Source organism: Entelurus aequoreus, linkage group LG27, assembly GCF_033978785.1.
Source record: "Entelurus aequoreus isolate RoL-2023_Sb linkage group LG27, RoL_Eaeq_v1.1, whole genome shotgun sequence".
NCBI lineage: Eukaryota > Metazoa > Chordata > Actinopteri > Syngnathiformes > Syngnathidae > Entelurus > Entelurus aequoreus.
In genome coordinates this window covers 18,374,682-18,399,454 of record NC_084757.1, presented here as the reverse complement: position 1 = coordinate 18,399,454, position 24,773 = coordinate 18,374,682, and the positions used below count along the sequence as shown (strand labels likewise).

Sequence of the window (24,773 nt, the reverse complement as noted above, 5' to 3'; positions counted from 1 at the left end):
GCGAGCTTTACTTATCAGGATGTGTTTGTTTTGACGTGTGCTATCTGCACAACACATTACAGTACATACCAATAAATGTGTCTGAAAGTAGTTTTCTTCGAGAGTGATCATATACAGTCTTGGTCAAAAGTTTACATACACTTGTAAAGAACATAATGTCATGGCTGTCTTGAGTTTCAATAATTTCTACAACTCTTATTATTTTTTTGTGATAGAGTGATTGGAGCACATACTTGTTGGTCACAAAAAACATTCATGAAGTTTGGTTCTTTTATGAATTTATTATGGGTCTACTGCAGGGGTGTCCAAAGTGTGGCCCGGGGGCCATTTGCGGCCCGCAGATAATTGTTTACCGGCCCGCCACACATTCTGGAAATACTATTGTAAAAATAAAAAAGAACATTAAAAAAAGTGGAATGAGGTGAAATCTAACGAGAAAAAGTTGCAATGTTGACACAAAAGCTGCCCTGCAGGCTGTTTTTTTTCTTTTGTCTTTCTTCATTTTTCTGTTTTTGCCATTGCTCAAAAAAAAAAATTAATGAAAAAAAATCCATGTCATAATGAATTATTTTTAGGGCTCCAATTACTTCAGATATTTCACTTTAAAATGTTTTATGTGGTAAATATTGCATATATTGTGTAGTAGCCATATAAAAACATCAAAGTTTTCTTTGACAAAAGCGCATAAAACAAACAAAATAATAGTTCCAGCATAAAATCGACAGATATATCTGAAGTTGATCTCGTAACTTTAGTGTTGAAAGTAAAAGAAAAACCTAATAAAAATGTATCACTTTATGAGTGGGGCACCTTTTGGATCACAAATATATTTAGTGATTTTTTATTTATCTTTTCACTGTGATTACTCAAAAATATGAAATAATTAAAATCAATGGTGTCCTGCATTATTGATCTTTTAGGGCTCTAATTACTAAATACTGCATATTTCAGTTTTACTATAAAAAAACTAAGTTGTTTTTGACAGAAAAGCCATAACATTTTTTTTTAATTTGTATTACTTTATATCAACTTGAAGTTGATATAGAGATTTACTGTAAGCCTTAAATAATTACAAAAAAATAATAATCTGACTTATTTTTAACATTTTAATGACTGAGACCCTTTATGGTCCCCGGGACCCCTAAAGGTAAAATTAAAAAAAAAATGCATATAGTTAGTTATGGTTTGAAAATGAAAAATATCAAAATGGCCCCCACATGCTTTCATTTTTCCGTGTGCGGCCCTCAGTGGAAAAAGTTTGGACACCCCTGGTCTACTGAGAATGTGACCAAATCTGCTGGGTCAAAAGTATACATACAGCAATGTTAATATTTGCTTACATGTCCCTTGGCAAGTTTCACTGCAATAAGGCACTTTTGGTAGCCATCCACAAGATTCTGGTTGAATTTTTGACCACTCCTCTTGACAAAATTGGTGCAGTTCAGCTAAATTTGTTGGTTTTCTGACATGGACTTGTTTCTTCAGCATGGTCCACATGTTTAAGTCAGGACTTTGGGAAGGCCATTCTAAAACCTTAAATGTAGCCTGATTTAGCCATTCCTTTACAACTTTTGACTAACTGTGCCCAAAACCCAACCGCCGGGCTGATGATTTTAGGTTGTCCTGAAGAATTTGGAGGTAAACAGGCCCAGAGCATAATACTACCACCACCATGCTTGATGGTAGAAATGGTGTTCCTGGGATTAAAGGCCTCACTTTTTCTCCTTCAAACATATTGCTGGGTATTGTGACCAAACAGCTCAATTTTTGTTTCATCTGACACCTTCTGGAGGAAAGTTCTGTGGTCAGATGAAACAAAAATTTAGCTGAAAAAGAAGGAGGATTACCTCCAAATTATTTAGGACAATCTAAAATCATCAGCCCGAAGGTTGGGTCTTGGGTGCAGTTGGGTGTTCCAACAGGACAATGACCCCAAACACACGTCAAAAGTGGTAAAGGAATGGCTAAATCAGGCTAGAATTAAGGTTTTAGAATGGCCTTCCCAAAGTCCTGACTTAAACGTGTGGACAATGCTGAAGAAACAAGTCCATGTCAGAAAACCAACAAATTTAGCTGAACTGCACCAAGTTTGTCAAGAAGATTGGTCAAAAATTCAAGCAGAAGCTTGCCAGAAGCTTGTGGATGGCTACCAAAAGCACCTTATTGCAGTGAAACTTGCCAAGGAACATGTAACCAAATATTAACATAGCTGTATGTATACTTTTGACCCAGCAGATTTGCTTACATTTTCAGTAGACACAAAATAAATTCATACAAGAACCAAACTTCATGAATGTTTTTTGTGACCAACAAGTATGTGCTCTAATCACTCTATCACAAAAAATAAGAGTTGTAGAAATTATTGTAAACTCAAGATAGCCATGACATTTGACCACGACTGTAAAAAAGCACCTTGGCAAGTAAAAACTTTCATCTGAGGAAAGAAAACCTTTAATAGTTAGTACTTTTAGTGGGAATGCCGCGTGTGATCTACTAACACTGCGTGTACAATTGATAAGTGGTGCAAACCGCCCTACTCAAATTAAAATGTTGGTCTACTATGTAAGTGGTTGAGTGTCCGCCCTGAGATCGGTACGCTGTGAGTTCAAACCCCGGCCGAGTCATACCAAAGACTATAAAAATGGTACCCATTACCTCCCTGCTTGGCACTCAGCATCAAGGGTTGGAATTAGGGGTTAAATCACCAAATATGATTCCCGGGCGCGGCCACCGATGCTGCTCACTGCTCCCCTCACAGGGGGTGATCAAGGGTGATGGGTCAAATGCAGCGAATAATTTCTCCACACCTAGGGTGTGGAGAAACTTTAACGCCGGGGTTGCATTTTACTGCGCAGATCGTTCTCCCAAGGATGCAGCAGTAAATGTAAATGTGCAGGTGAGACAATGATTTATTGTCCACAAAATCAGACAGGATACAAACAAAAGCAACGCATGCCGATTGAACGTGGCGCAAAGCTAAAGCCTAGCAAAAGGAAAACAAGCATAGGAATGGAAAAGGTAACGGCTTAACGTGTTGCATGGAAGCAAATAGAAGACGTCGTAACTGTTGCGTAGTGCAAACAAGGAAGCCAGACTAATTGTGGCGAAAAACAGGAATAAGTAGCTCTCTGATTAGTGCCCAGGAGCAGGTGAGCGTCCCGAACGCAAATCAGAGGCAGGTGAAACTAATCTGCAGTCATGGCAACTGAAACACAAACCCAGGGGTGCTGAAAACAGAACTGAGGAAGTCAAACTAACAGAACAAAACAGGCCACGGATCATAACATACTACATGGCTTTCACCATGGAAAGGCTCATTTACCACCATTAATCGTTTTGCTACGCTTTGAAACAAGTAGCAGACATGCACTACTTTTTTCCGGGCATTTTAGAGGCAGTCCTGTAGTGCAGTGGTCCCCAACCACCGGGCCGTGGATCGATTGGCACCGGGCCGCACAAGAAATGTAAAAAAATAAAAAATACAAATAAAACGATTTTTTAAAATCATTTTTTTTATTAAGTCAACATAAAAAACACAAGATACACTTACAATTAGTGCACCAACCCAAAAAACTCCCTCCCCCATTTACACTCATTCACACAAAAGGGTTGTTTCTTTCGGTTATTAATATTTCTGGTTCCTACTTTATACATCAATATATATCAATACAGTCTGCAGGGATACAGTCCGTAAGCACGCATGATTGTATTTTTTTTATGACAAAAAAAATAAATACCATACCCCCTTTACCCCAATTTTTCAAGCGTTGACCGGTCCGCAGCTACAAAAAGGTTGGGGACCACTGCTGTAGTGCATCTACAATGGAACCCACTTTTTTTTTTTTTCCCCAGAGGTTTGTTGTAAAGTTCGAAAACATGTTAAAATGCATATTGCAAGATGTTTTTTTCCCCCCGTATATATGAAAAAACAAATGTCATTAAAAAAAAAACAAAATCGCCAGCAGACACCAAAATGCATCAGTTTAATTTTTTTTTAAAGCTTCCGCTTAGCCCCGCTAAGCGGAAGCTTTGTGAATGGCGAGTCACTGTGCGAGGATTTGCTGTTTTGCAAATACATAAAAAATAGAGCCACTGCTGGTGAGCTGTTCGAGATAATGGACAGTTTCCTCAAAGAACACAACCTTAAATGGGAAAACTGTATGGGCTTTTGCTCTGATGGCGCACAGACCATGGCAGGGTAAAGAAACGGGCTGCAGGCTCTAATAAAGAGGGTTGCGCCAAATGCGCATTGGACACACTGTGTCATTCACCGGGAAGCACTCGCGTCAAGGCAGCTCAGCCCCTAACTCAATGAGGTTTTAACAGTGGCAGTGTCAAGCCTGCAACCCCGATTTGAAAAGCTGTGCAGTGCAAAACAGGCTCATTGCAGCCACTAATGCTGGAGTACTGTAAAACTCATGTTCACTTGCTCTGTCTTGCCAAAATGCATAGCTCCTCCTTTTTTTTTGCAAAGATTGCAAAGTGGCACTTTTATTTTATTTATTATTGAACTTGATGCTAGTTATTTGATTTATTATTGAACTTGATGCAAGTTATAACACTTTTATTTGATTTATTATTGAACTTGATGCAAGTTATAACACTTTGATTTATTATTGAACTTGATGCAAGTTATAACAATTTTTTTGATTTATTATTGAACTTGATGCAAGTTATAACACTTTTTTTGATTTATTAATGAACTTGATGCAAGTTATAACACTTTTGTTTTAGTTATTATTGAACTTAATGCAAGTTATTTGATTTATTATTGAACTTGATGCAAGTTATTTGATTTATTATTGAACTTGATGCGAGTTATACCACAGCTGCACAGTTATTTTATTTATTATTGAACTTGATGCGAGTTATACCACAGCTGCACAGTTATTTTATTTATTATTGAACTTGATGCAAGTTATACCACAGCTGCACAGTTATTTTATTTATTATTGAACTTGATGCGAGTTATACCACAGCTGCACAGTTATTTTATTTATTATTGAACTTGATGCGAGTTATACCACAGCTGCACAGTTATTTTATTTATTATTGAACTTGATGCAAGTTATACCACAGCTGCACAGTTATTTTATTTATTATTGAACTTGATGTTATTTTATGTTATTGAGTTTGAATGTATACAACTTGATGTCACTTGATGTTCAATAAATTTGAAAATGTTAAGCTTGGCATTAGCGTTCTGTTGGGGCGATGGGGGCAGGTGGGCTTGAAAACTCCCCCTTGTCCAAAGTGGGGGATGACAAAAAAAGTTTGAGAACCACTGAATTAGCTCATGGTAGTGCAGGATAAAAAAGCAATAAGGTGCAGATATAAATAAATAGATTACTGTACAGATAAATATATTGCACTTTTGCATATGCATCCAGGTTTATGGATGTATGTTATATTGTCTTTATATTCCAGCCAGTTAATCCATTTTTGGGGGGAATTGAGGGGATTATTATGATGCGTTCAGAGTCTTACGGCCTGTGGGAAGAAGCTGTTACAGAACCAGGAGGTTCTGCTTCGGAGGCTGCGGATGTCTAATATTTTTATTTTTGACGGCCCATATATGTTGCCAAGCATACGTATGACGAAGCTGCAGCGCGGTCACCTCCTTTCTCACAGCTATTTCTGCACATTTGCCAGTTTGCACGTCTTTTCTAGACGTACTCAATATCATCAGCCGCAAAACAATTTCAGTCTTGATACGTCCTCCTGCTTGTGCTAAATACTTACGTTTGCATTTTCTCCCCCTAATACTGTGTGTATTGTGATGATCAACATAAATTCTGCATATTCGTAAAGACAGACATGTTGCTCCTTATTCTGCTCACTTAAAAGGGGAACTTCACTTTTTTTTTAGAATTGTGCCTTTTATGCACAATATTTCTGTGAGGCATATACACATGTTTTTCTTTTTTTGTATGCATTCGAACTTGCAAAAGTGAGCTAACAATAGACGTAATGGGATTTGCTCGTTTCCCCTTCAAAGTGTTTAAAAAAAATCTCCATCAATGTTTTATGTACACGCTTTAAAGGCCTACTGAAACCCACTACTACCGACCACGCAGTCTGATAGTTTATATATCAATGATGAAATCTTAACATTGCAACACATGCCAATACGACCGGGTTAACTTCCATCCATCCATCCATTTGTACCGCTTATTCCCTTCGGGGTCGCGGGGGGCGCTGGAGCCTATCTCAGCTACAATCGGGCGGAAGGCGATTGCAGGGCCAACACAGATAGACAGACAACATTCACACTCACATTCACACACCGGGTTAACTTATAAAGAGCAATTTTAAATTTCCCGCTAAACTTCCGGTTGAAAACGTCTATGTATGATGACGTATGCGCGTGACGTCAATGGTTGAAACGGAAGTATTCGGCACCATTGAATCCAATACAAAAAGCTCTGTTTTCATCTCAAAATTCCACAGTATTCTGGACATCTGTGTTGCTGAATCTTTTGCAATTTGTTTAATGAACAATGAAGACTGCAAAGAAGAAAGTTGTAGGTGGGATCGGTGTATTAGCGGCGGACTACAGCAACACAACCAGGAGTACTTTGAGATGGATAGCAGACGCGCTAGCCGCCGACCTCACCTTGACTTCCTCCGTCTCCGGGCCGCTGACCGCATCTATGATCGTCGCTCCGTCGATCGCTGGAACGCAGGTGAGCACGGGTGTTGATGAGCAGATGAGGGCTGGCTGGCGTAGGTGGATAGCTAATGTTTTTGGCATAGCTCTGTGAGGTTCTGTTGCTAAGTTAGCTTCAATGGCGTCGTTAGCAACAGCATTTTTAAGCTTCGCCAGCCTGGAAAGCATTAACCGTGTAGTTACATGTCCATGGTTTAATAGTATTGTTGATTTTCTGTCTATCCTTCCAGTCAGGGGTTTATTTATTTTGTTTCTATCTGCATTTAAGCCCGATGCTATCACGTTAGCTCCGTAGCTAAAGAGCTTCGCCGATGTATTGTCGTGGAGATAAAAGTCACTGTGAATGTCCATTTCGCGTTCTCGACTCTCATTTTCAAGAGGATATAGTATCCGAGGTGGTTTAAAATACAAATCCGTGATCCACAATAGAAAAAGGAGAGAGTGTGGAATCCAATGAACCCTTGTACCTAAGTTACGGTCAGAGCGAAAAAAGATACGTCCTGCACTGCACGCTCCTCGCTCAAATTAATGGGGTAATCGTCGCTTTCTCGGTCCGAATCTCTCTCGCTGCATTGAAAACAATGGGAAAATGTGAGCAGCCCTTCCTCCTGTGACGTCACGCTACTTCCGGTAGGGGCAAGGCTTTTTTTTAATCAGAGACCAAAAGTTGCGAACTTTATCGTCGTTGTTCTATACTAAATCCTTTCAGCAAAAATATGGCAATATCGCGAAATGATCAAGTATGACACAAAGAATGGATCTGCTATCCCCGTTTGAATAAAAAAAAAAAATTTCAGTAGGCCTGTGTATGTGTAATGTAGTAACAGGCTGTGGAGGAGGGCTTGGTCGGTTCGCCTCCTGCAGGAATGGGATGTGTATGGCCCGGCCTCGAAGCCAGTGAGTAGATTGCCCAGCTGGGGATGATTATCTAATCACCTGTCGCCCTTATTAGCAGCAGCCGGACCGAGACACGAGGTTGGAGTTGGAGCAGAGCGAAACACACGCTGAAAAGCAGAGACACGCCGGACTGAAAAGTCACAGATATACATACTGCTGTATGTCAATCATCATCATCATCATCATCATCATCATCATCATCGGCAGTCACTCGTGGTCGAGTATGACTGTCCTCAGAATGGATGGGTTCCCATTCGGGAGGACGCCTGCGCGTGACGTCTTTTAGCGTGGGGAGACTAATGCGCCTGCAGCCACCACTGATGGTGGCTGCAGCCTTGGCGGAGAGGGGCCTTGATCCAGTGGCATGGATCCATGACGACTGGAGACCACCCTCTGTTGCAGCCTTCATCCGCCTTCAGTGCCGTTGTGACATGCAGTGTCATCCTCCGCCACTTCCACCGTTGAGGTCTTATATCTATTTAACCCATAGATGGGGCAGTGGTTGGCGGACGCCAGGCCGTGTCCACACACTGGTGGGCCTGCACGCCTCGCCTCTGGGGCCCACTGCTGCTCCCAGATCCCCTACAGTTTAGCCTGTGTCCGCAAAGACGCAGTTTACCGTGTGTTAGTTACACATATACACACATAAAAGTCTGATGTACAAAATGTGCAGGCAGCATACCCCTTCTCCTCGAGCTGTCCTGGATGAACTGAAATTATTTTTTCCAATCATTTTGAAACTTGCAACCGTACTTCTTACTCGTCGTCGCCGTGTCTCTTCTTCGTTCTTCTGCTTCGTCTCTGTTATGTTTTTGGACATTACTACTTGCCGTAGTTTTGAAGCAATGCATGATGGGAATCCGGATGTTGTGTGTCAGTGTATTAACGTGCCGGCTGGAATAAACACACGCTGAGAAATAGCTCCGTGCCTGCCTACTTTATGGGTTATAGATAAACCTATGGATAACGGACACATATAATAGTCCCCTTTTCAGGTGAGAGAGGACGCTAAAGGCAGTGCCTTTAAAGCATGCCCCCAATAATGTTGTCCGGGTGGAAATCGGGATAAATTCGGGAGAATGATTGCCCCGGGAGATTTTCGGGAGGGGCACTGAAATTCGGGAGTCTCCCGGGAAAATCGGGAGGGTTGGCAAGCGGTGAAAATGGATGGATGGAAAACATGGATGTAATAAACTTAGTAGCATTTGAAAGATGATACTCCACTTTCTTGAAGGCTTGTTTCAACCTGTCTACCGGGCTCATGAGGATCTGTCGGCGTCAGGAGAACCCACCACAAGAGGGAAACGTCTACACAGGCACATTCACAATAACATCTAATATTTGCGCATTTTGGTCATTTCAAGCATTTGGAGGCCCATTATTTCCACAGACGCATCACAAGCTCCGCTATTTCCTTCGACAACAACACTACTAATCATGCAGACTTCAGTAGAGGTGACTACTTTGGGACAAAGAATGATCCAGAACCTTTTTATTTTTGAGCCTGAATATACCGAGGATGAGCTACAAGTTTTAGAAGCTGGGTGATAAGCAGACTTAGCATGCAGCAGTATTGTTAAGTGCTAAATGAGAAATACTAACTACAAACATAATAAAACAATCACTTACTCATCTCAATCTCTGCTCTGAGTGGGATTCTGACTGATGGAATGTTTATACAGTATATTTCTTTCTTTCTCACGATCTCCGGGTCTAAGATGAATGTCAAAGTTGACCAACTCCTCGGTTTATGGCCACAATCGCCTACTATACAAGTGAGAGGCATGACTTATAATCTAGCACAAATTTATACCAACTAAAAGGCGATGCAGGAGCTCCACACAGCATACACTAGTTAGCTATCTGCGATCACAGCGTCACTAAAAATAGTTTGTCTGCGTTAGCATTTATAATAACAATATCACTGATACTTGGTTAATATTCAGATCACGACATGTAAAGCAAATGGTGTAATGTTGATGGCTTTTGGATTACCGTATTTTTCGGACTATAAGGCGCACTTAAAATCCTTTCATTTTCTCAAAACTCGATAACTTATAACCCGGTGAGCCTAATGTACGGAATCATTTTGGTTGTGCTTACAGACCTCGAACCTATTTTATTCGGTACATGGTGTAATGGTAAGTGTGACCAGTAGATGGCAGTCACACATAAGAGATACGTGTAGACTGCAATATGATGGCAGTCACACATAAGAGATATGTGTGGACTGCAATATCACTCAAGTAAACACCAAAATGTTATATGTTCCATTGAAAATATACAATATTACACACGGTGTTTTAGTACTTTGTACTTTAGTACTTTGGTAAGCTTTGGAGCCGCACCGCTTGATGGATTGTACTGTGCTTCAACATACGAGTAGTATTATGGTGTGTGTCTAAGGTAAGATATATTATCTGGCATTTTGTTTCGCAATATTATGCAAAAGCAACTTTTCTTATTTTCTGGTACCAGTTGATCTGTATTAGGGATCTGCATAAGTCCTGAACATTTGCGTGAATCCGCCTTTGTAGTCCGTGCCGACACCGTAGTCGATAAGCTTCTTCTTTTTCTCTATCTTCTTGTTATGGGACATTCATCCTCCGCTGTTGCCATTTCTAATATAAAGTATTGTAAAGTTCTTACTTATATCTGTCAGTAAACTCGCCATGAAAGCGCTAAAATATACCGGTGTAGTGAGTTTACATTATTCACCCAAGGAACTTTAGTTATTAGAGAGTTCCGGTCGGACGGTTTTTCACGGGACACATTTCCGGCGTTGTTGTTGCACTAGTGAGCCACGGATTAGGAGATACAGCTCCGTTATTGATTTAAGTAAAGTCTGAATGCCATTAAAACAGTTAGCTCCATCTTTTGACACTTCTTCCACGCTACACCGCTACAACAAAGATGACGGGGAGAAGACGCTACCGAAGGTGAGCCACGTAAATAAGACCGCCCACAAAATGGCGCATCCTGAAGCGACTGTCAGAAAGCGGCTTGAAGATGATCTGTAAAACATCATCTATGCAACTTTTTGACCAAAGAACCACCATTACATGTTATGTAGACCACAAGGAAGTCTTTTAAATTTAGAAAAAAAATACAATAATTTGACCCCTTTAATGCGCCCTATAATCCGGTGTGCCTAATATATGAAAAAAGACCAAAAATAGACCATTCATCAGCAGTGCGCCTTATAATCCGGTGCGCCCTATGGTCCGGAAAATACATAATTTTTTAGAATGCTGTATGGGCAGAATAGTGTAGTCCCATTAGCTGCATTGTTAGCCAATTCGTACTTGCAGTATATTGTGAATTAGAATGCAGAAAAAAAGATGTCTTGTCTTACATAGGGATTGTGAATGATAGGCAAAAATCCCCAAAAAGTGTAGTTCCCCTTAAAGAGACACAATCCTCTGCGCACATGCTTAGTAGATCAGCTTTTCGTGCAATATCCAGTTTGCACGTGTTTTAATACATGCAAACCTTTAGTAGATCAGGCCTTAAGTGTGTGTTTGTATGGTGCAGCAACGTTTGGGTTTAGGTTGGGATGTGGTTGCTTTAGGAGTCTTGTGTATCGGGGCCCAGAATTTGGTGCTACGCCCCTGAACTAGGGTTGTACGGTATACCGGTACTAGTATAGTATTGCGTTACTAATGAATCAAAAACGGTACTCTCCTCCGTTTGAAAAGAACCAGTGCCCGGGCATGACGGCGGCGCCACATTGCTGGTTCTACGAGCAGAGGAGCATGTTCGGCAGCGCACAATCATGGATGTTGGCCTAAAAACTGACATAAAGGTGAAACTATAACACTGAAACGCCCTCAGGAAGAGGTGCTTTAAGACATGGCTAGCTAGCTAGGAACAAACATCCAGCCGCAGTCTGCAGTGTTTTAGCTACTTCTAAATCACTAATCCTGGTCTCCATGACGACAAATAAAGTAAGTTTCTTACAAGTATCATCCCTGCAGGACGAAGAATAGCTAAACATGCTTCACTACACACCGTAGGAGGACAAGACAGTTCACCGGCAGTTCACAAAAGCTAGCGCGCCTGAATGTAAACAAACGCCATGGGTGGATCTACACCTGACATCCTCTGTAATGATACCAAGTACGATAGCGTATCTAGTCAATACTACTATGATTACATCGATATTTTTTATCGTCACAAAATCTTTTTTCCTTTTTAAAAAATTCATATTATGACTTTGAATATGACCAATGTCTGATCCTGTAACTACTTGGTATTGGATTGATACCCAAATTTGTGGTATCATCCAAAACTAATGTAAAGTATCAAACAACAGAAGAATAAGTGATTATTACATTTTAACAGAAGTGTAGAAAGAGAAAGTAAGCAGATATTAACAGTAAATGAACAAGTGGATTAATAAATTAATTTTTACAGCTTGTCCCCCATAATTTTGACAAAATAATAGAATGATAAATTACACAATATGTTACTGCATACAAATTAGGAGCCTTTGTTTGCTTACTTACTAATAAAAGACAAGTTGTCTTGTATGTCCACTATTTTATTTAAGGACAAACTTGCAATAATAAGCATGTTTAATGTACCGTAAGATTTTTTGTTAAAATAAAGCCAATAATTATTTAGAAAAGTATCGAAATACATTTTGGTACTGGTACCAAATCCTACCCTGAACCAAACAGAACTTGAGGGTGAGGTGGCTGTCTGCCTCGGACTGTTAGCTTGAAAGGGAAGAATGCAACCAACAGCAGATCTAATATTAGTAAATTGTACTCATTATTTGACTACTTCTGTATTTTTCTGGTGTTAAAGTTGAGAGGACAGTGCTTACTAGTTAATCAGTTATCAGTCATTGCTGAGGTGTTCCTCGCTTTTTTCATGGGTTTCATATATTTTGAAGTGCAACCTATTTGTCATATTGTGACACTTTGGAAAATTAAGAGTTCCGGTAATCCTTAGGTCATGGGTTAGAATAAAGAAAAGATTATTTAGAGAACAAAGATGAGGCCTGTGTGTCATTCAAGTGTTTGTTTTGCTCTCAGCTGAAATGAGCGCTTTAGAATAGACTGTTTACCATAGAGCTGATGCAAAGCAGCCCCGTCTCACTACTCCAGGCTTAATTTATAATGAACACCTTGGTATAAATCATTTATTTGCTGCTTGGAGATGATGAGCAGCTTTCACTGCTCACATTTCGACTCACAACAGCTCTAATTACTGTTGTGTGCATTCGTTGCAGTGCGGACTAATTCACCATCATAGCTTATTGATGCACTTGTTGATATTTACACCCACGCTTCGCCTCATTTTGCGGTTCATGTGAAATGTGTCCCGAGGGAGTTACAATGACATTCAAGAGGGGTTTTTAATGCACAACACCTGTAATATTTACACTTTTCCTGTCACCAGCAGTTGGCACTGTGATAACTGTGGAAAATTTCATAAGACTTTTATCACATACAACTGTTTGACCCTATGGAAGTGAGTTAAAAGAATTAACAGTTGTTTGGCAAGGCAGATTTGGTTGCCATGCCACACCCACATGCTACGCCAAAAAAATCCCAAGCTTCTCAATCTAGCATTGTGTATCTGTCGAGCACACGAATTGCGGCCGTACACAGAATTTTTATTTTGGAGGCCCCTGCCCCTCCAACCGCCCATTACAAAACAATTTGAAATTTTTTTCATTTGTATGAAACCATTTTTTATATTTCTTTAATCAAACTTTAATTGATTTTTTACGGAGCCCCTAAAGGGACATGGATGTTTTGCGTGATCTCGCGATACTTTGTGTGCGATCTCGCGATACTTTCTGCGAGATCTCGCGATACTTTCTGCGAGATCTCGCAAATACTTTCTGCGAGATCTCGCAAATACTTTCTGCGAGATCTCGCAAATACTTTCTGCGTGATCTCGCAACACTTTTTGCGTGATCTCGCAATACTTTCTGCGTGATCTCGCAATACTTTCTGCGTGATCTCGCGATACTTTCTGCGAGATCTCGCGATACTTTCTGCGAGATCTCGCAAATACTTTCTGCGAGATCTCGCAAATACTTTCTGCGTGATCTCGCAACACTTTTTGCGTGATCTCGCAATACTTTCTGCGTGATCTCGCGATACTTTCTGCGAGATCTCGCGATACTTTCTGCGAGATCTCGCAAATACTTTCTGCGAGATCTCGCAAATACTTTCTGCGAGATCTCGCAAATACTTTCTGCGTGATCTCGCAACCCTTTTTGCGTGATCTCGCAATACTTTCTGCGTGATCTCGCAATACTTTCTGCGAGATCTCGCAATACTTTTTGCGAGATCTCGCAAATACTTTTTTTCCTATGTCAGTGAACTGGAAGTGAAGCCCCTAAAGGGACATGGATGTTTTGCGTGATCTCGCGATACTTTGTGTGCGATCTCGCGATACTTTCTGCGAGATCTCGCGATACTTTCTGCGAGATCTCGCAAATACTTTCTGCGAGATCTCGCAAATACTTTCTGCGAGATCTCGCAAATACTTTCTGCGTGATCTCGCAACACTTTTTGCGTGATCTCGCAATACTTTCTGCGTGATCTCGCAATACTTTCTGCGTGATCTCGCAATACTTTCTGCGTGATCTCGCAATACTTTCTGCGAGATCTCGCAATACTTTTTGCGAGATCTCGCAAATACTTTTTGCGAGATCTCGCAATACTTTTTGCGAGATCTCGCAAATACTTTTTGCGAGATCTCGCAAATACTTTTTGCGAGATCTCGCAAATACTTTTTTTCCTATGTCAGTGAACTGGAAGTGAAGCCCCTAAAGGGACATGGATGTTTTGCGTGATCTCGCGATACTTTGTGTGCGATCTCGCGATACTTTCTGCGAGATCTCGCGATACTTTCTGCGAGATCTCGCAAATACTTTCTGCGAGATCTCGCAAATACTTTCTGCGAGATCTCGCAAATACTTTCTGCGTGATCTCGCAATACTTTCTGCGTGATCTCGCAATACTTTCTGCGTGATCTCGCAATACTTTCTGCGTGATCTCGCAATACTTTCTGCGTGATCTCGCAATACTTTCTGCGAGATCTCGCAATACTTTTTGCGAGATCTCGCAAATACTTTTTGCGAGATCTCGCAATACTTTTTGCGAGATCTCGCAAATACTTTTTGCGAGATCTCGCAAATACTTTTTGCGAGATCTCGCAAATACTTTTTTTCCTATGTCAGTGAACTGGAAGTGAAGCCCCTAAAGGGACATGGATGTTTTGCGTGATCTCGCGATACTTTGTGTGCGATCTCGCGATACTTTCTGCGAGATCTCGCGATACTTTCTGCGAGATCTCGCAAATACTTTCTGCGAGATCTCGCAAATACTTTCTGCGAGATCTCGCAAATACTTTCTGCGTGATCTCGCAACACTTTTTGCGTGATCTCGCAATACTTTCTGCGTGATCTCGCAATACTTTCTGCGTGATCTCGCAATACTTTCTGCGTGATCTCGCAATACTTTCTGCGAGATCTCGCAATACTTTTTGCGAGATCTCGCAAATACTTTTTTTCCTATGTCAGTGAACTGGAAGTGAAGCCCCTAAAGGGACATGGATGTTTTGCGTGATCTCGCGATACTTTGTGTGCGATATCGCGATACTTTCTGCGAGATCTCGCGATACTTTCTGCGAGATCTCGCAAATACTTTCTGCGAGATCTCGCAAATACTTTCTGCGAGATCTCGCAAATACTTTCTGCGTGATCTCGCAACACTTTTTGCGTGATCTCGCAATACTTTCTGCGTGATCTCGCAATACTTTCTGCGTGATCTCGCAATACTTTCTGCGAGATCTCGCAATACTTTTTGCGAGATCTCGCAAATAATTTTTGCGAGATCTCGCAAATACTTTTTTTCCTATGTCAGTGAACTGGAAGTGAAGCCCCTAAAGGGACATGGATGTTTTGCGTGATCTCGCGATACTTTCTGCGAGATCTCGCGATACTTTCTGCGAGATCTCGCAAATACTTTCTGCGTGATCTCGCAACACTTTTTGCGTGATCTCGCAACACTTTCTGCGTGATCTCGCAATACTTTCTGCGTGATCCCGCAATACTTTCTGCGTGATCTTGCAATACTTTTTGCGAGATCTCGCAAATACTTTTTGCGAGATCTCGCAAATACTTTTTGCGAGATCTCGCAAATACTTTTTTTCCTATGTCAGTGAACCGGAAGAGAAACAGACACAGCGATGGAGGAGCAGGAGCATGCGGGAGCCTACCCATCATCTGTGCTCTGTTGTGGGACCATAATCATACGATTTGATGTCTTTATATGTTAGGCTAATACTAAAATAGAAATCAATAAACTTCTCCCACGGATGATGGGTAGGCTCCCCCATCGCTTTGTCTGCGTCACTTCCGGTTCACCATCGCTGTGGCTGTTTTACTTCCGGTTCACTGACATAGGAAAAAAACCTTTTGCGAGATCTCGCAAAAAGTATTGTGAGATCTCGCAAAACATTTTTTTCCCTCCATGTCCCTTTAGGGCTCCGTAATTTTTGATGCATGTTTTGTACCAAAACAAATTAATGGCAAATACATTGCTCAATAAAAACAGAATACAATGATTTAATAATCATTTTCAATTTATATTCAATTGAATAGACTTTGCGACTGCAAAGACAAGATTCTTAATGTTCGAACTGAGAAACACTTTTTTTTTTGGAAAATAATCATTAACTTAGAATTTAATGGCAGCAACACATTGCAAAAAAGTTGGCACATGGGCATTTTTACCACTGTGTTACATGGCCTTTCCTTTTAACAACACTCAGTTAACGTTTGGGAACTGAGGAGACCAATTTTTGAAGCTTTTCAGGTGGAATTCTTTCCCATTCTTGCTTGATGTACAGCTTAAGTTGTTCAACAGTCCGGGGGTCGCCGTTGTGGTATTTTAGGCATCATAATGCGCCACACATTTTCAATGGGAGACAGGTCTGGACTACAGGCAGGCCAGTCTAGTACCCGCACTCTTTTACTATGAAGCCACGCTGTTGTAACACGTGGCTTGGCATTGTCTTGCTGAAATAAGCAGGGGCGTCCATGATAACGTTGCTTGGATGGCAACATATGCTGCTCCAAAACCTGTATGTACCTTTCAGCATTAATGGTGCCTTCACACATGTGTAAGTTACCCATGTCTTGGGCACTAATACACCCCCATACCATCAGCTGGCTTTTGAACTTTGCACCTAGAACAATCCGGATGGTTCTTTTCCTCTTTGTTCCGGAGGACACAGAGTCCACAGTTTCCAAAAAACAATTTGAAATGTGGATTCGTCAGACCACAGAACACTTTTCCACTTTGTATCAGTCCATCTTAGATGAGCTCGGGCCCAGTGAAGCGACAGCGTTTCTGGGTGGCTTTCTCTTTGCATAGTAGAGTTTTAACTTGCACTTACAGATGTAGCAACAAACTGCAGTTACTGACAGTGGTTATCTGAAGTGTTCCTGAGCCCATGTGGTGATATCCTTTACACACTGATGTCGCTTTTTGATGCAGTAACGCCTGAGGGATCCATGGTCACGGGCATTCAATGTTACGTGCAGTGATTTCTCCAGATTTTCTGAACCTTTTGATGATATTACAGACCGTAGATGGTGAAATCCCTAAATTCCTTGCAATAGCTTGTTGAGAAATGTTGTTCTTAAACTTTTTTTTTTTTTTAATAATGTCCTGCCCAGCTTCTCAGGCAAATCATATTGTAGATGTAGATGCCCATATCGGCTGTTCAGATCTACTTTACAAAAGAGAAGTGTAGGATACTTCTCTTGTTGCCTTATTTGTATTTTGACTTTATTAAATGTATTTATATTATCATTTGGTGCAGCCGGGCCGGAGCAGGAGGGGATAGAAAGAGAAAAAAAGGAAGACAGAGGGGGGAATTGTGGGGACAAGAGGGGGATTAGACAGAGAGACAAAAACAACAACAGCAAACACAACAACAACAAAAACAACAACAGCAAACACAACAACAACAACAACAATAGAGCAACATCAGCAAATACGACATGTACAAATATGATGGTAAAAGTAATAGCAAATAAGCAGTTAGCAAAAATAAATAATACAGAAATGACAATGAGCATTATTACACTAAAAATGGAGCAATATGAATACCAATAGAAATAGCGCTATTGATAATAAACAATACCAACACGTTACCTTTATTATCAACAATACAATTGTTCAAATGCAACAATACATATACGTAATGATAACTTGAGATACGAAAGAATGCAGAAAAATGGAGGGGAAGAAAGAGAAGCAACCTACATTAACCTTGTAGATTGTTATAGTAACACTAGGTTAAGCTTTGTCAGTGTGCCATGTGTTATATCCAGTTTACCCTAGGGCAACAACGTTAATATATGTTTGATGAAACGTGATTATGTGCATGAGTGTATGTGTGCATATGTACTTGTATATGTACAGTATGTGTATATGTGTGCTTGTACAGTGAATGTATATGTACAGTATGTGTATATGTGTGTTTGTACAGTGAATGTATATGTACAGTATGTGTATATGTGTGTTTGTACAGTGAATGTATATGTACAGTATGTGTATGTGTGTGACAGTATGTGCATGTGTGTTGTTCTTAAACTTGCTCACGCATTTTTTCACAAAGTGGTGACCCTCGCCCCATCCTTGTTTGTGAATAACTGAGCATTTCATGGAAGCTGCTTTTATACCCAATCATGGCACCCACCTGTTCCCAATTAGCCTGTTCACCTGTGGGATTTTTCAAATAAGTGTTTGATGAGCATTCCTCAACTTTATCAGTCTTTTTTTGCCACTTGTGCCAGCTTTTTTGAAACATGTTGCAGGCATCAAATTTCAAATGAGCTAATATTTACAAAAAATAACAAAGTTTACCTTGTCTTTGCAGTGTATTCAGTTGAATATACTGTAGGTTAAAAAGGATTAGCAAATAATTGTATTCTGTTTTTATTTACGATTTACACAATGTGCTAACTTCACATACAAATGTACATAACTTTAAAAAAACAAAAAACAATTACAAAAATAAACCCTTCTTCCATCAAAATGTAAAAATAGAGATAAGGCATCATGTAATGACAAAAACCTGACAACTTTACATTATTAAATAATAAAAAAACCTAATATTTGTCTTTAGATATATGGATAACGTTTATCTAAGTTATTAGACATTACAAATTACATGATGGTATTACGTTCACACCCCAACGCTGCTTTACCTAACAGTCAGTAATCATGATTTTAATATTGATAACAATAATCTTAATTATTACATGTTACAGGCATCAAATTCCAAATTTGTTAATATTTGCAAAAAATAACGCTTTTCAGTTTGAACGTTAAGTATCTTGTCTTTGCAGTGTACCGTATTTTTCGGACTATAAGTCGCCGTTTTTTTCATAGTTTGGCCGGGGGTGCGACGTATACTCAGTAGCGACTTATGTGTGAAATTATTAACACATTACCGTAAAATAATCAAATAATATTATTTAGCTCATTCACGTAAGAGACTAGACGTATACGATTTCATGGGATTCAGCGATTAGGAGTGACAGATTGTTTGGTAAACGTATAGCATGTTCTATATGTTATAGTTATTTGAATGACTCTTACCATAATATGTTACGTTAACATACCAGGCACGTTCTCAGTTGGTTATTTATGCCTCATATAACGTACACTTATTCAGCCTGTTGTTCACTATTCTTTATTTATTTTAAATTGCCTTTCAAATGTCTATTCTTGGTGTTGGCTTTTATCAAATAAATGTCCCCCAAAAATGCGACTTATACTCCAGTGCAACTTATATATGTTTTTTTCCTTCTTTATTGTGCATTTTCAGCCGGTGCGACTTATACTCCGGAGCGACTTATAGTCCGAAAAATACGGTATTCAATTGAATATAAGTTGAAAAACACAGCTAACCAAAACTATCAATACTATTGTGAAAACTGAATAAGCACTACAAGTAAACAATAAAAAACACTATTAATAGAATAGGGAATATGCATAAAATAGTAAACAGGAACAGGAAGCAGCGAGAAATACGTTTTTCACATGAAGTGCCCTGTCATTCAATAATTGGCATTTTACATCTGCTTCTTAAGGCCCTGCTGTCTTCAATAGGTACCGTATTTTCCGCACTATAAGGCGCACCTAAAAACCTCCCAATTTTCTCAAAACTTGACAGTGCACTTTATAATCCGGTGCGCCTTATATATGGACCAATAGTGAGCCACAACAGGTCTCGCAACTACGGGATGCATAACGTAACCCCAGCCTCTACTGTAGCGTCTATTCTATGCGCCTTATAATGCGGTGCGCCTTATAATGCGGTGCACCGTATATATGAACACAGTTTTAAAATAGGCCATTCATTGAAGGCGCGCCTTATAATCCGGTGCGCCTTATAGTGCGGAAAATACGGTAGGTCAAATTTAGTCGGAAAGGTGCAAATAGTCCGGGAGTAGTTCCTTTTGTAGCAACCCCAGGAATTGGAAAAATTACCCTAAAATTGTCGCTTTAAACCAAAATCTATGGTTTGGCAGATTTAGTGTCAATTGGACATTCTGGGCGGTAGATTATTATTTTCTCGAACTCTTTGAGCGGCACACAGAAATCATTATAGAGGAGTTTGTGTCGGAGACCCCTAGAATTAAAAAATGTTTGTACCTCTATACAAGCACAAGGCTCTTCATTTGTTTGACTATACGGAAACTTCAAATTTCATGTATTTTGAATGAGTGCTATATAAACTGTGAATCATCTTAAAATTCTGCATTTGTCAGCTTGTGTATAAAAATGCATAGTAAAATTATTGGTTATTTCTGGTAATAAAATGAAATATTCTCAACAGTCACACGTGTGTTTTGCAGTTTTTGCAGAATTTTCCTTTACGTGTGTCATTGACCTGACCAGCGCTTTGGAGTACGATGGCTTCATCTCTGGCTTCATGGAGTTCTATCGTAAAACAGTGAGTATAAACATTGCATGATCATTTCCGAAAACTAATATGATCAATGTATTTAGTTGAGGATTTGTGCATGTGTGAATTCCAGGGGGAGCCCTACCTGGGCACGGCCTATGCCATCATGATGTGTTACTGGGACGGAATAGCTCATTTCATCATGTACCTCATAATGATCAGCAAGATAACGGAGAGGTAGGTGTCAAACTCATTTTTAGCTCAGGGGCCACCCATCCATCCATTTTCTACCGCTTGTCCCTCTGTGGGTTGCGGGGGTGGCTGAAGCCTATCCCATTCACACACTAGGGCCAATTTAGCATGGCAGAAAATCTATTCCCAAGTGGGCCGGAGTGGTAAAATCATGGCATCATAACTTGAAAATAAAGACACTTTCAGATTGTGTCTTTTGTTTAAAAATAGACCAAGCAAAATCTGAAAATGTATAAATCATAATGGAGTTTTTTTTACACTTACATGTTGCGGTTAATAGTATTCTATCTTCATTTGTGGTTATTTATACACTCTGAATAAATGAAGTGATACTATTCATCAGTCAACTAGATGGAATTGAGTCTGGCATAGTTTTAAAATGCTCTTCTTGGTGTTAATTTTGAATCTCTGTAAGATATGTTTTTTTCTTTTGGCCATAAGACTGTACAGCGGATCTGTCTGAACTATCATATTTTACGGACTGTAAGTCGCACTTCAAATCCTTACATTTTCTAAAAAATCGACAGTGCGCCTTATAACCTAATGTACGGCAAAATTCTGCTTGTGCTTACCGACCTCGGAGCAATTTTATTTGGTACATGGTGTAGTGATAAGTGTGACCAGTAGATGGCAGTCATACATAAGAGATATGTGCAGACTGCAATTTTATGGCAGTAAACACCAAAACTTTAAATATTCCTTTGAGAATATGGAACATTACACACGGCGCTCAAAAATCTGTCAAAATGTTTTTAGTACGACTTCAGTAAGCTATGAAGCCGCACCGCTTGATGGATTGTCGGCGCATTAAACATACAAGTATTATTATGGTGTGTGTATAAGCACCTCAAAATGGCACCCATTAGCAGACGTTATCTGGCGTTTTGTTTCGCAATATTATATGCAAAACCAACAGGGCAAATATTTTGACTCGGGGCCACATTGAGTGAAAAAAAAGTGTCTGGGGGGCCAATGTGTATGTGTGTATAAATTATATGTACATATTTAGCTGTACAGTATGTGTGTTTGGGTCCCTTTTTTTCCAGGAACACTAATACCAAAAGTCACAATGTCCGATAGAATTCTAAAAACGTTATGACAGATCCACCTCAAAAAAACATAATGTAATTTTACATTTTTTTGCTGAATTGGACACCCAAAATTTACATTAAAATGAAGAAAGTGGGATTTACAATATTAACTATGTACAATAAAACACTGAATATTAAGGTCTACTGCAGGGGTCACCAACGCGGTGCCCGCGGGCACCAGGTAGCCCGTAAGGACCAGATGAGTAGCCCGCTGGCCTGTTCTAAAAATAGCTCAAATAGCAGCACTTACCAGTGAGCTGCCTCTATTTTTTAAATGTTATTTATTTACTAGCAAGCTGGTCTCGCTTTGCTCGACATTTTTAATTCTAAGAGAGACAAAACTCAAATAGAATTTGAAAATCCAAGAAAATATTTTAAAGACTTGGTCTTCACTAACTGACAAAGAAACAGATAACAGATTTGGTGTCCAGTTCAAAGTGTGACATGATTTATTTAAAAAATCGAGAGTTGACTTTTGTATTTTACATGAGTTATTATTTGTACAAACATGGTGCAAAGTAATTCATGATTTGTTAAAAAATGTTAGTGGCTAGCTAGTTAAAATGGGATATTGTGATTTCACAAGACTGTCTTAGAAGTGATCATTTGAAAATGTTCAATTGGAAAAATGTGCACTTAGAGAAAATATAAAAATAAAGTGTTGCATATTGATATTTATCTGTTTCTATATATATTTATTGTGAGAAATCATTAAGATGATCAGTGTTTCCACAAAGATAAATATCAATTATTAATAATAACATAAAGTTAAAGGTAAATTGAGCAAATTGGCTACTTCTGGCAATTTATTTAAGTGTGTATCAAACTGGTAGCCCATCGCATTAATCAGGACCCAAGAAGTAGCTCTTGGTTTCAAAAAGGTTGGTGACCCCTGGTCTACTGAAACCCACTACTACCGACCACGCGGTCTGATAGTTTATATATCAATGATGAAATCTTAACATTGCAACACATGCCAATATGGCCGGGTTAACTTATAAAGTGCAATTTTTAATTTCTCGCTAAACTTCCGGTTGGAAACGTCTATGTATGATGACGTATGCGCGTGACGTCACGACGAAAACGGAAATATTCGTACCCAATGTGTCACCATACAAACTGCTCTGTTTTCATCGAACAATTCCACAGTATTCTGGACATCTTTGTTGGTGAATCTTTTGCAATTTGTTTAATGAACAATGAAGACGGCAAAGAAGAAAGTTGTAGGTGGGATCGGTGTATTAGCGGCTGGCTGTAGCAACACAACAAGAAGGACTTACTTGGATAGCAGACGCGCTAGCCGATGCTAGCCGCCAACCGCATCTGTGATCGGGTGAAGTCCTTCGTCGCGCCGTCGATCGCTGGAACGCAGGTGAGCACGGGTGTTGATGAGCAGATGAGGGCTGGCTGGCGTAGGTGGAGCGCTAATGTTTTTATCATAGCTCTGTGAGGTCCGGTTGCTAAGTTGCTAAGTTAGCTTCAGCGTCGTTAGCAACAGCATTGTTAAGCTTTGCCAGGCTGAGAATAATTAACCGTGTAGTTACATGTCCATGGTTTAATAGTATTGTTGATCTTCTGTCTATCCTTCCAGTCAGGGATTTATTTATTTTGTTTCTATCTGCATTTGAGCCAGATGCTATCACGTTAGCTCAGTAGCTAAAGAGTTTCGCCGATGTATTGTCGTGGAGATAAAAGTCACTGTGAATGTCCATTTCGCGTTCTCGACTCTCTTTTTCAAGAGGATATAGTATCCGAGGTGGTTTAAAATACAAATCCGTGATCCACAATAGAAAAAGGAGAGTGTGTGGAATCCAATGAGACCTTGTACCTAAGTTACGGTCAGAGCGAAAAAAGATACACCCTGCACTGCCTCTCTAGTCCTTCACTCTAACGTTCGTCATCCACAAATCTTTCATCCTCGCTCAAATTAATGGGGTAATCGTCGCTTTCACGGTCCGAATCTCTCTCGCTCCATTGTAAACAACGGGGAATTGTGAGGAATCCTTCCTCCTGTGACGTCACGCTACTTCCGGTATAGGCAAGGCTTTTTTTTTTTATCAGCGACCAAAAGTTGCGAACTTTATCGTCGTTGTTCTATACTAAATCCTTTCAGCAAAAATATGGCAATATCGCGAAATGATCAAGTATGACACATAGAATGGATTTGCTATCCCCGTTTTAATAAAAAAAATTCATTTCAGTAGGCCTTTAACAACATATGAACATCGCTCTTTTACTTTTCAGACCAGCTCTTCCATAGTTGTGTATCTTTTACAATCAAGCAAAACATAACAAAAATGTAACAAGCAGCAAAATACGAATGCAAAGGGAAATAAACACTAACAATATGATATATTATCACTTTAATGCCAAAATTTGTTGTAAAAATCTGCTGTACAATGTGTGGTTGGGTCCCTTTTTTTTCCAGGAACACTAATACCAAAAGTCACAATGTCCTAAAAACGTTATGACAGACCACCTCAAAAAAACGGAATGGAATTTTACAGTTTACTGAATGCGACACCCAAAATGTACATTAAAATAAAGAAAGTGGGATTTACAATATTAACTATGAACAATAAAACACTGAATATTAACAACATATGAACGTCGCTCCTCTTTTACCCTTTTAGACCAGCTCCTCGATAGTTGAGCATCTTTTACAAGCAAGCAAAACACAACAAAAATGTAACAAACAGCAAAATACGACAAACACCTACAATATGATATATTATCACTTTTATGCAGAAATTTGTTGTAAAAATTTGCTTACGCACCTACAATATGATATATTATCACTTTTATGCAGAAATTTGTTGTAAAAATTTGCTTCCGCATCTGTTCCTGACACATGCCTTTGGGGCTGGCTGCTCTCAAAACAAACCCCGCCCACTCTGCTTTGTTCC

The 24,773-nt window shown here is 39.7% G+C and overlaps 1 protein-coding gene across 2 annotated transcripts in view; it reads left to right on the top strand.

Annotated features, from left to right (window-relative positions):
* The window catches only part of tm6sf2b (transmembrane 6 superfamily member 2b), an 84,861-nt gene that overhangs the window by 17,914 nt on the left and 42,174 nt on the right, over nucleotides 1-24,773 (top strand). For both annotated transcript variants that reach the window (XM_062039464.1, XM_062039465.1), the window contains 2 exons: nucleotides 20,475-20,572; nucleotides 20,658-20,761. In XM_062039464.1, the coding sequence (XP_061895448.1) occupies nucleotides 20,475-20,572; nucleotides 20,658-20,761 (202 nt within the window). The remainder of the gene's footprint in view (nucleotides 1-20,474; nucleotides 20,573-20,657; nucleotides 20,762-24,773) is intronic.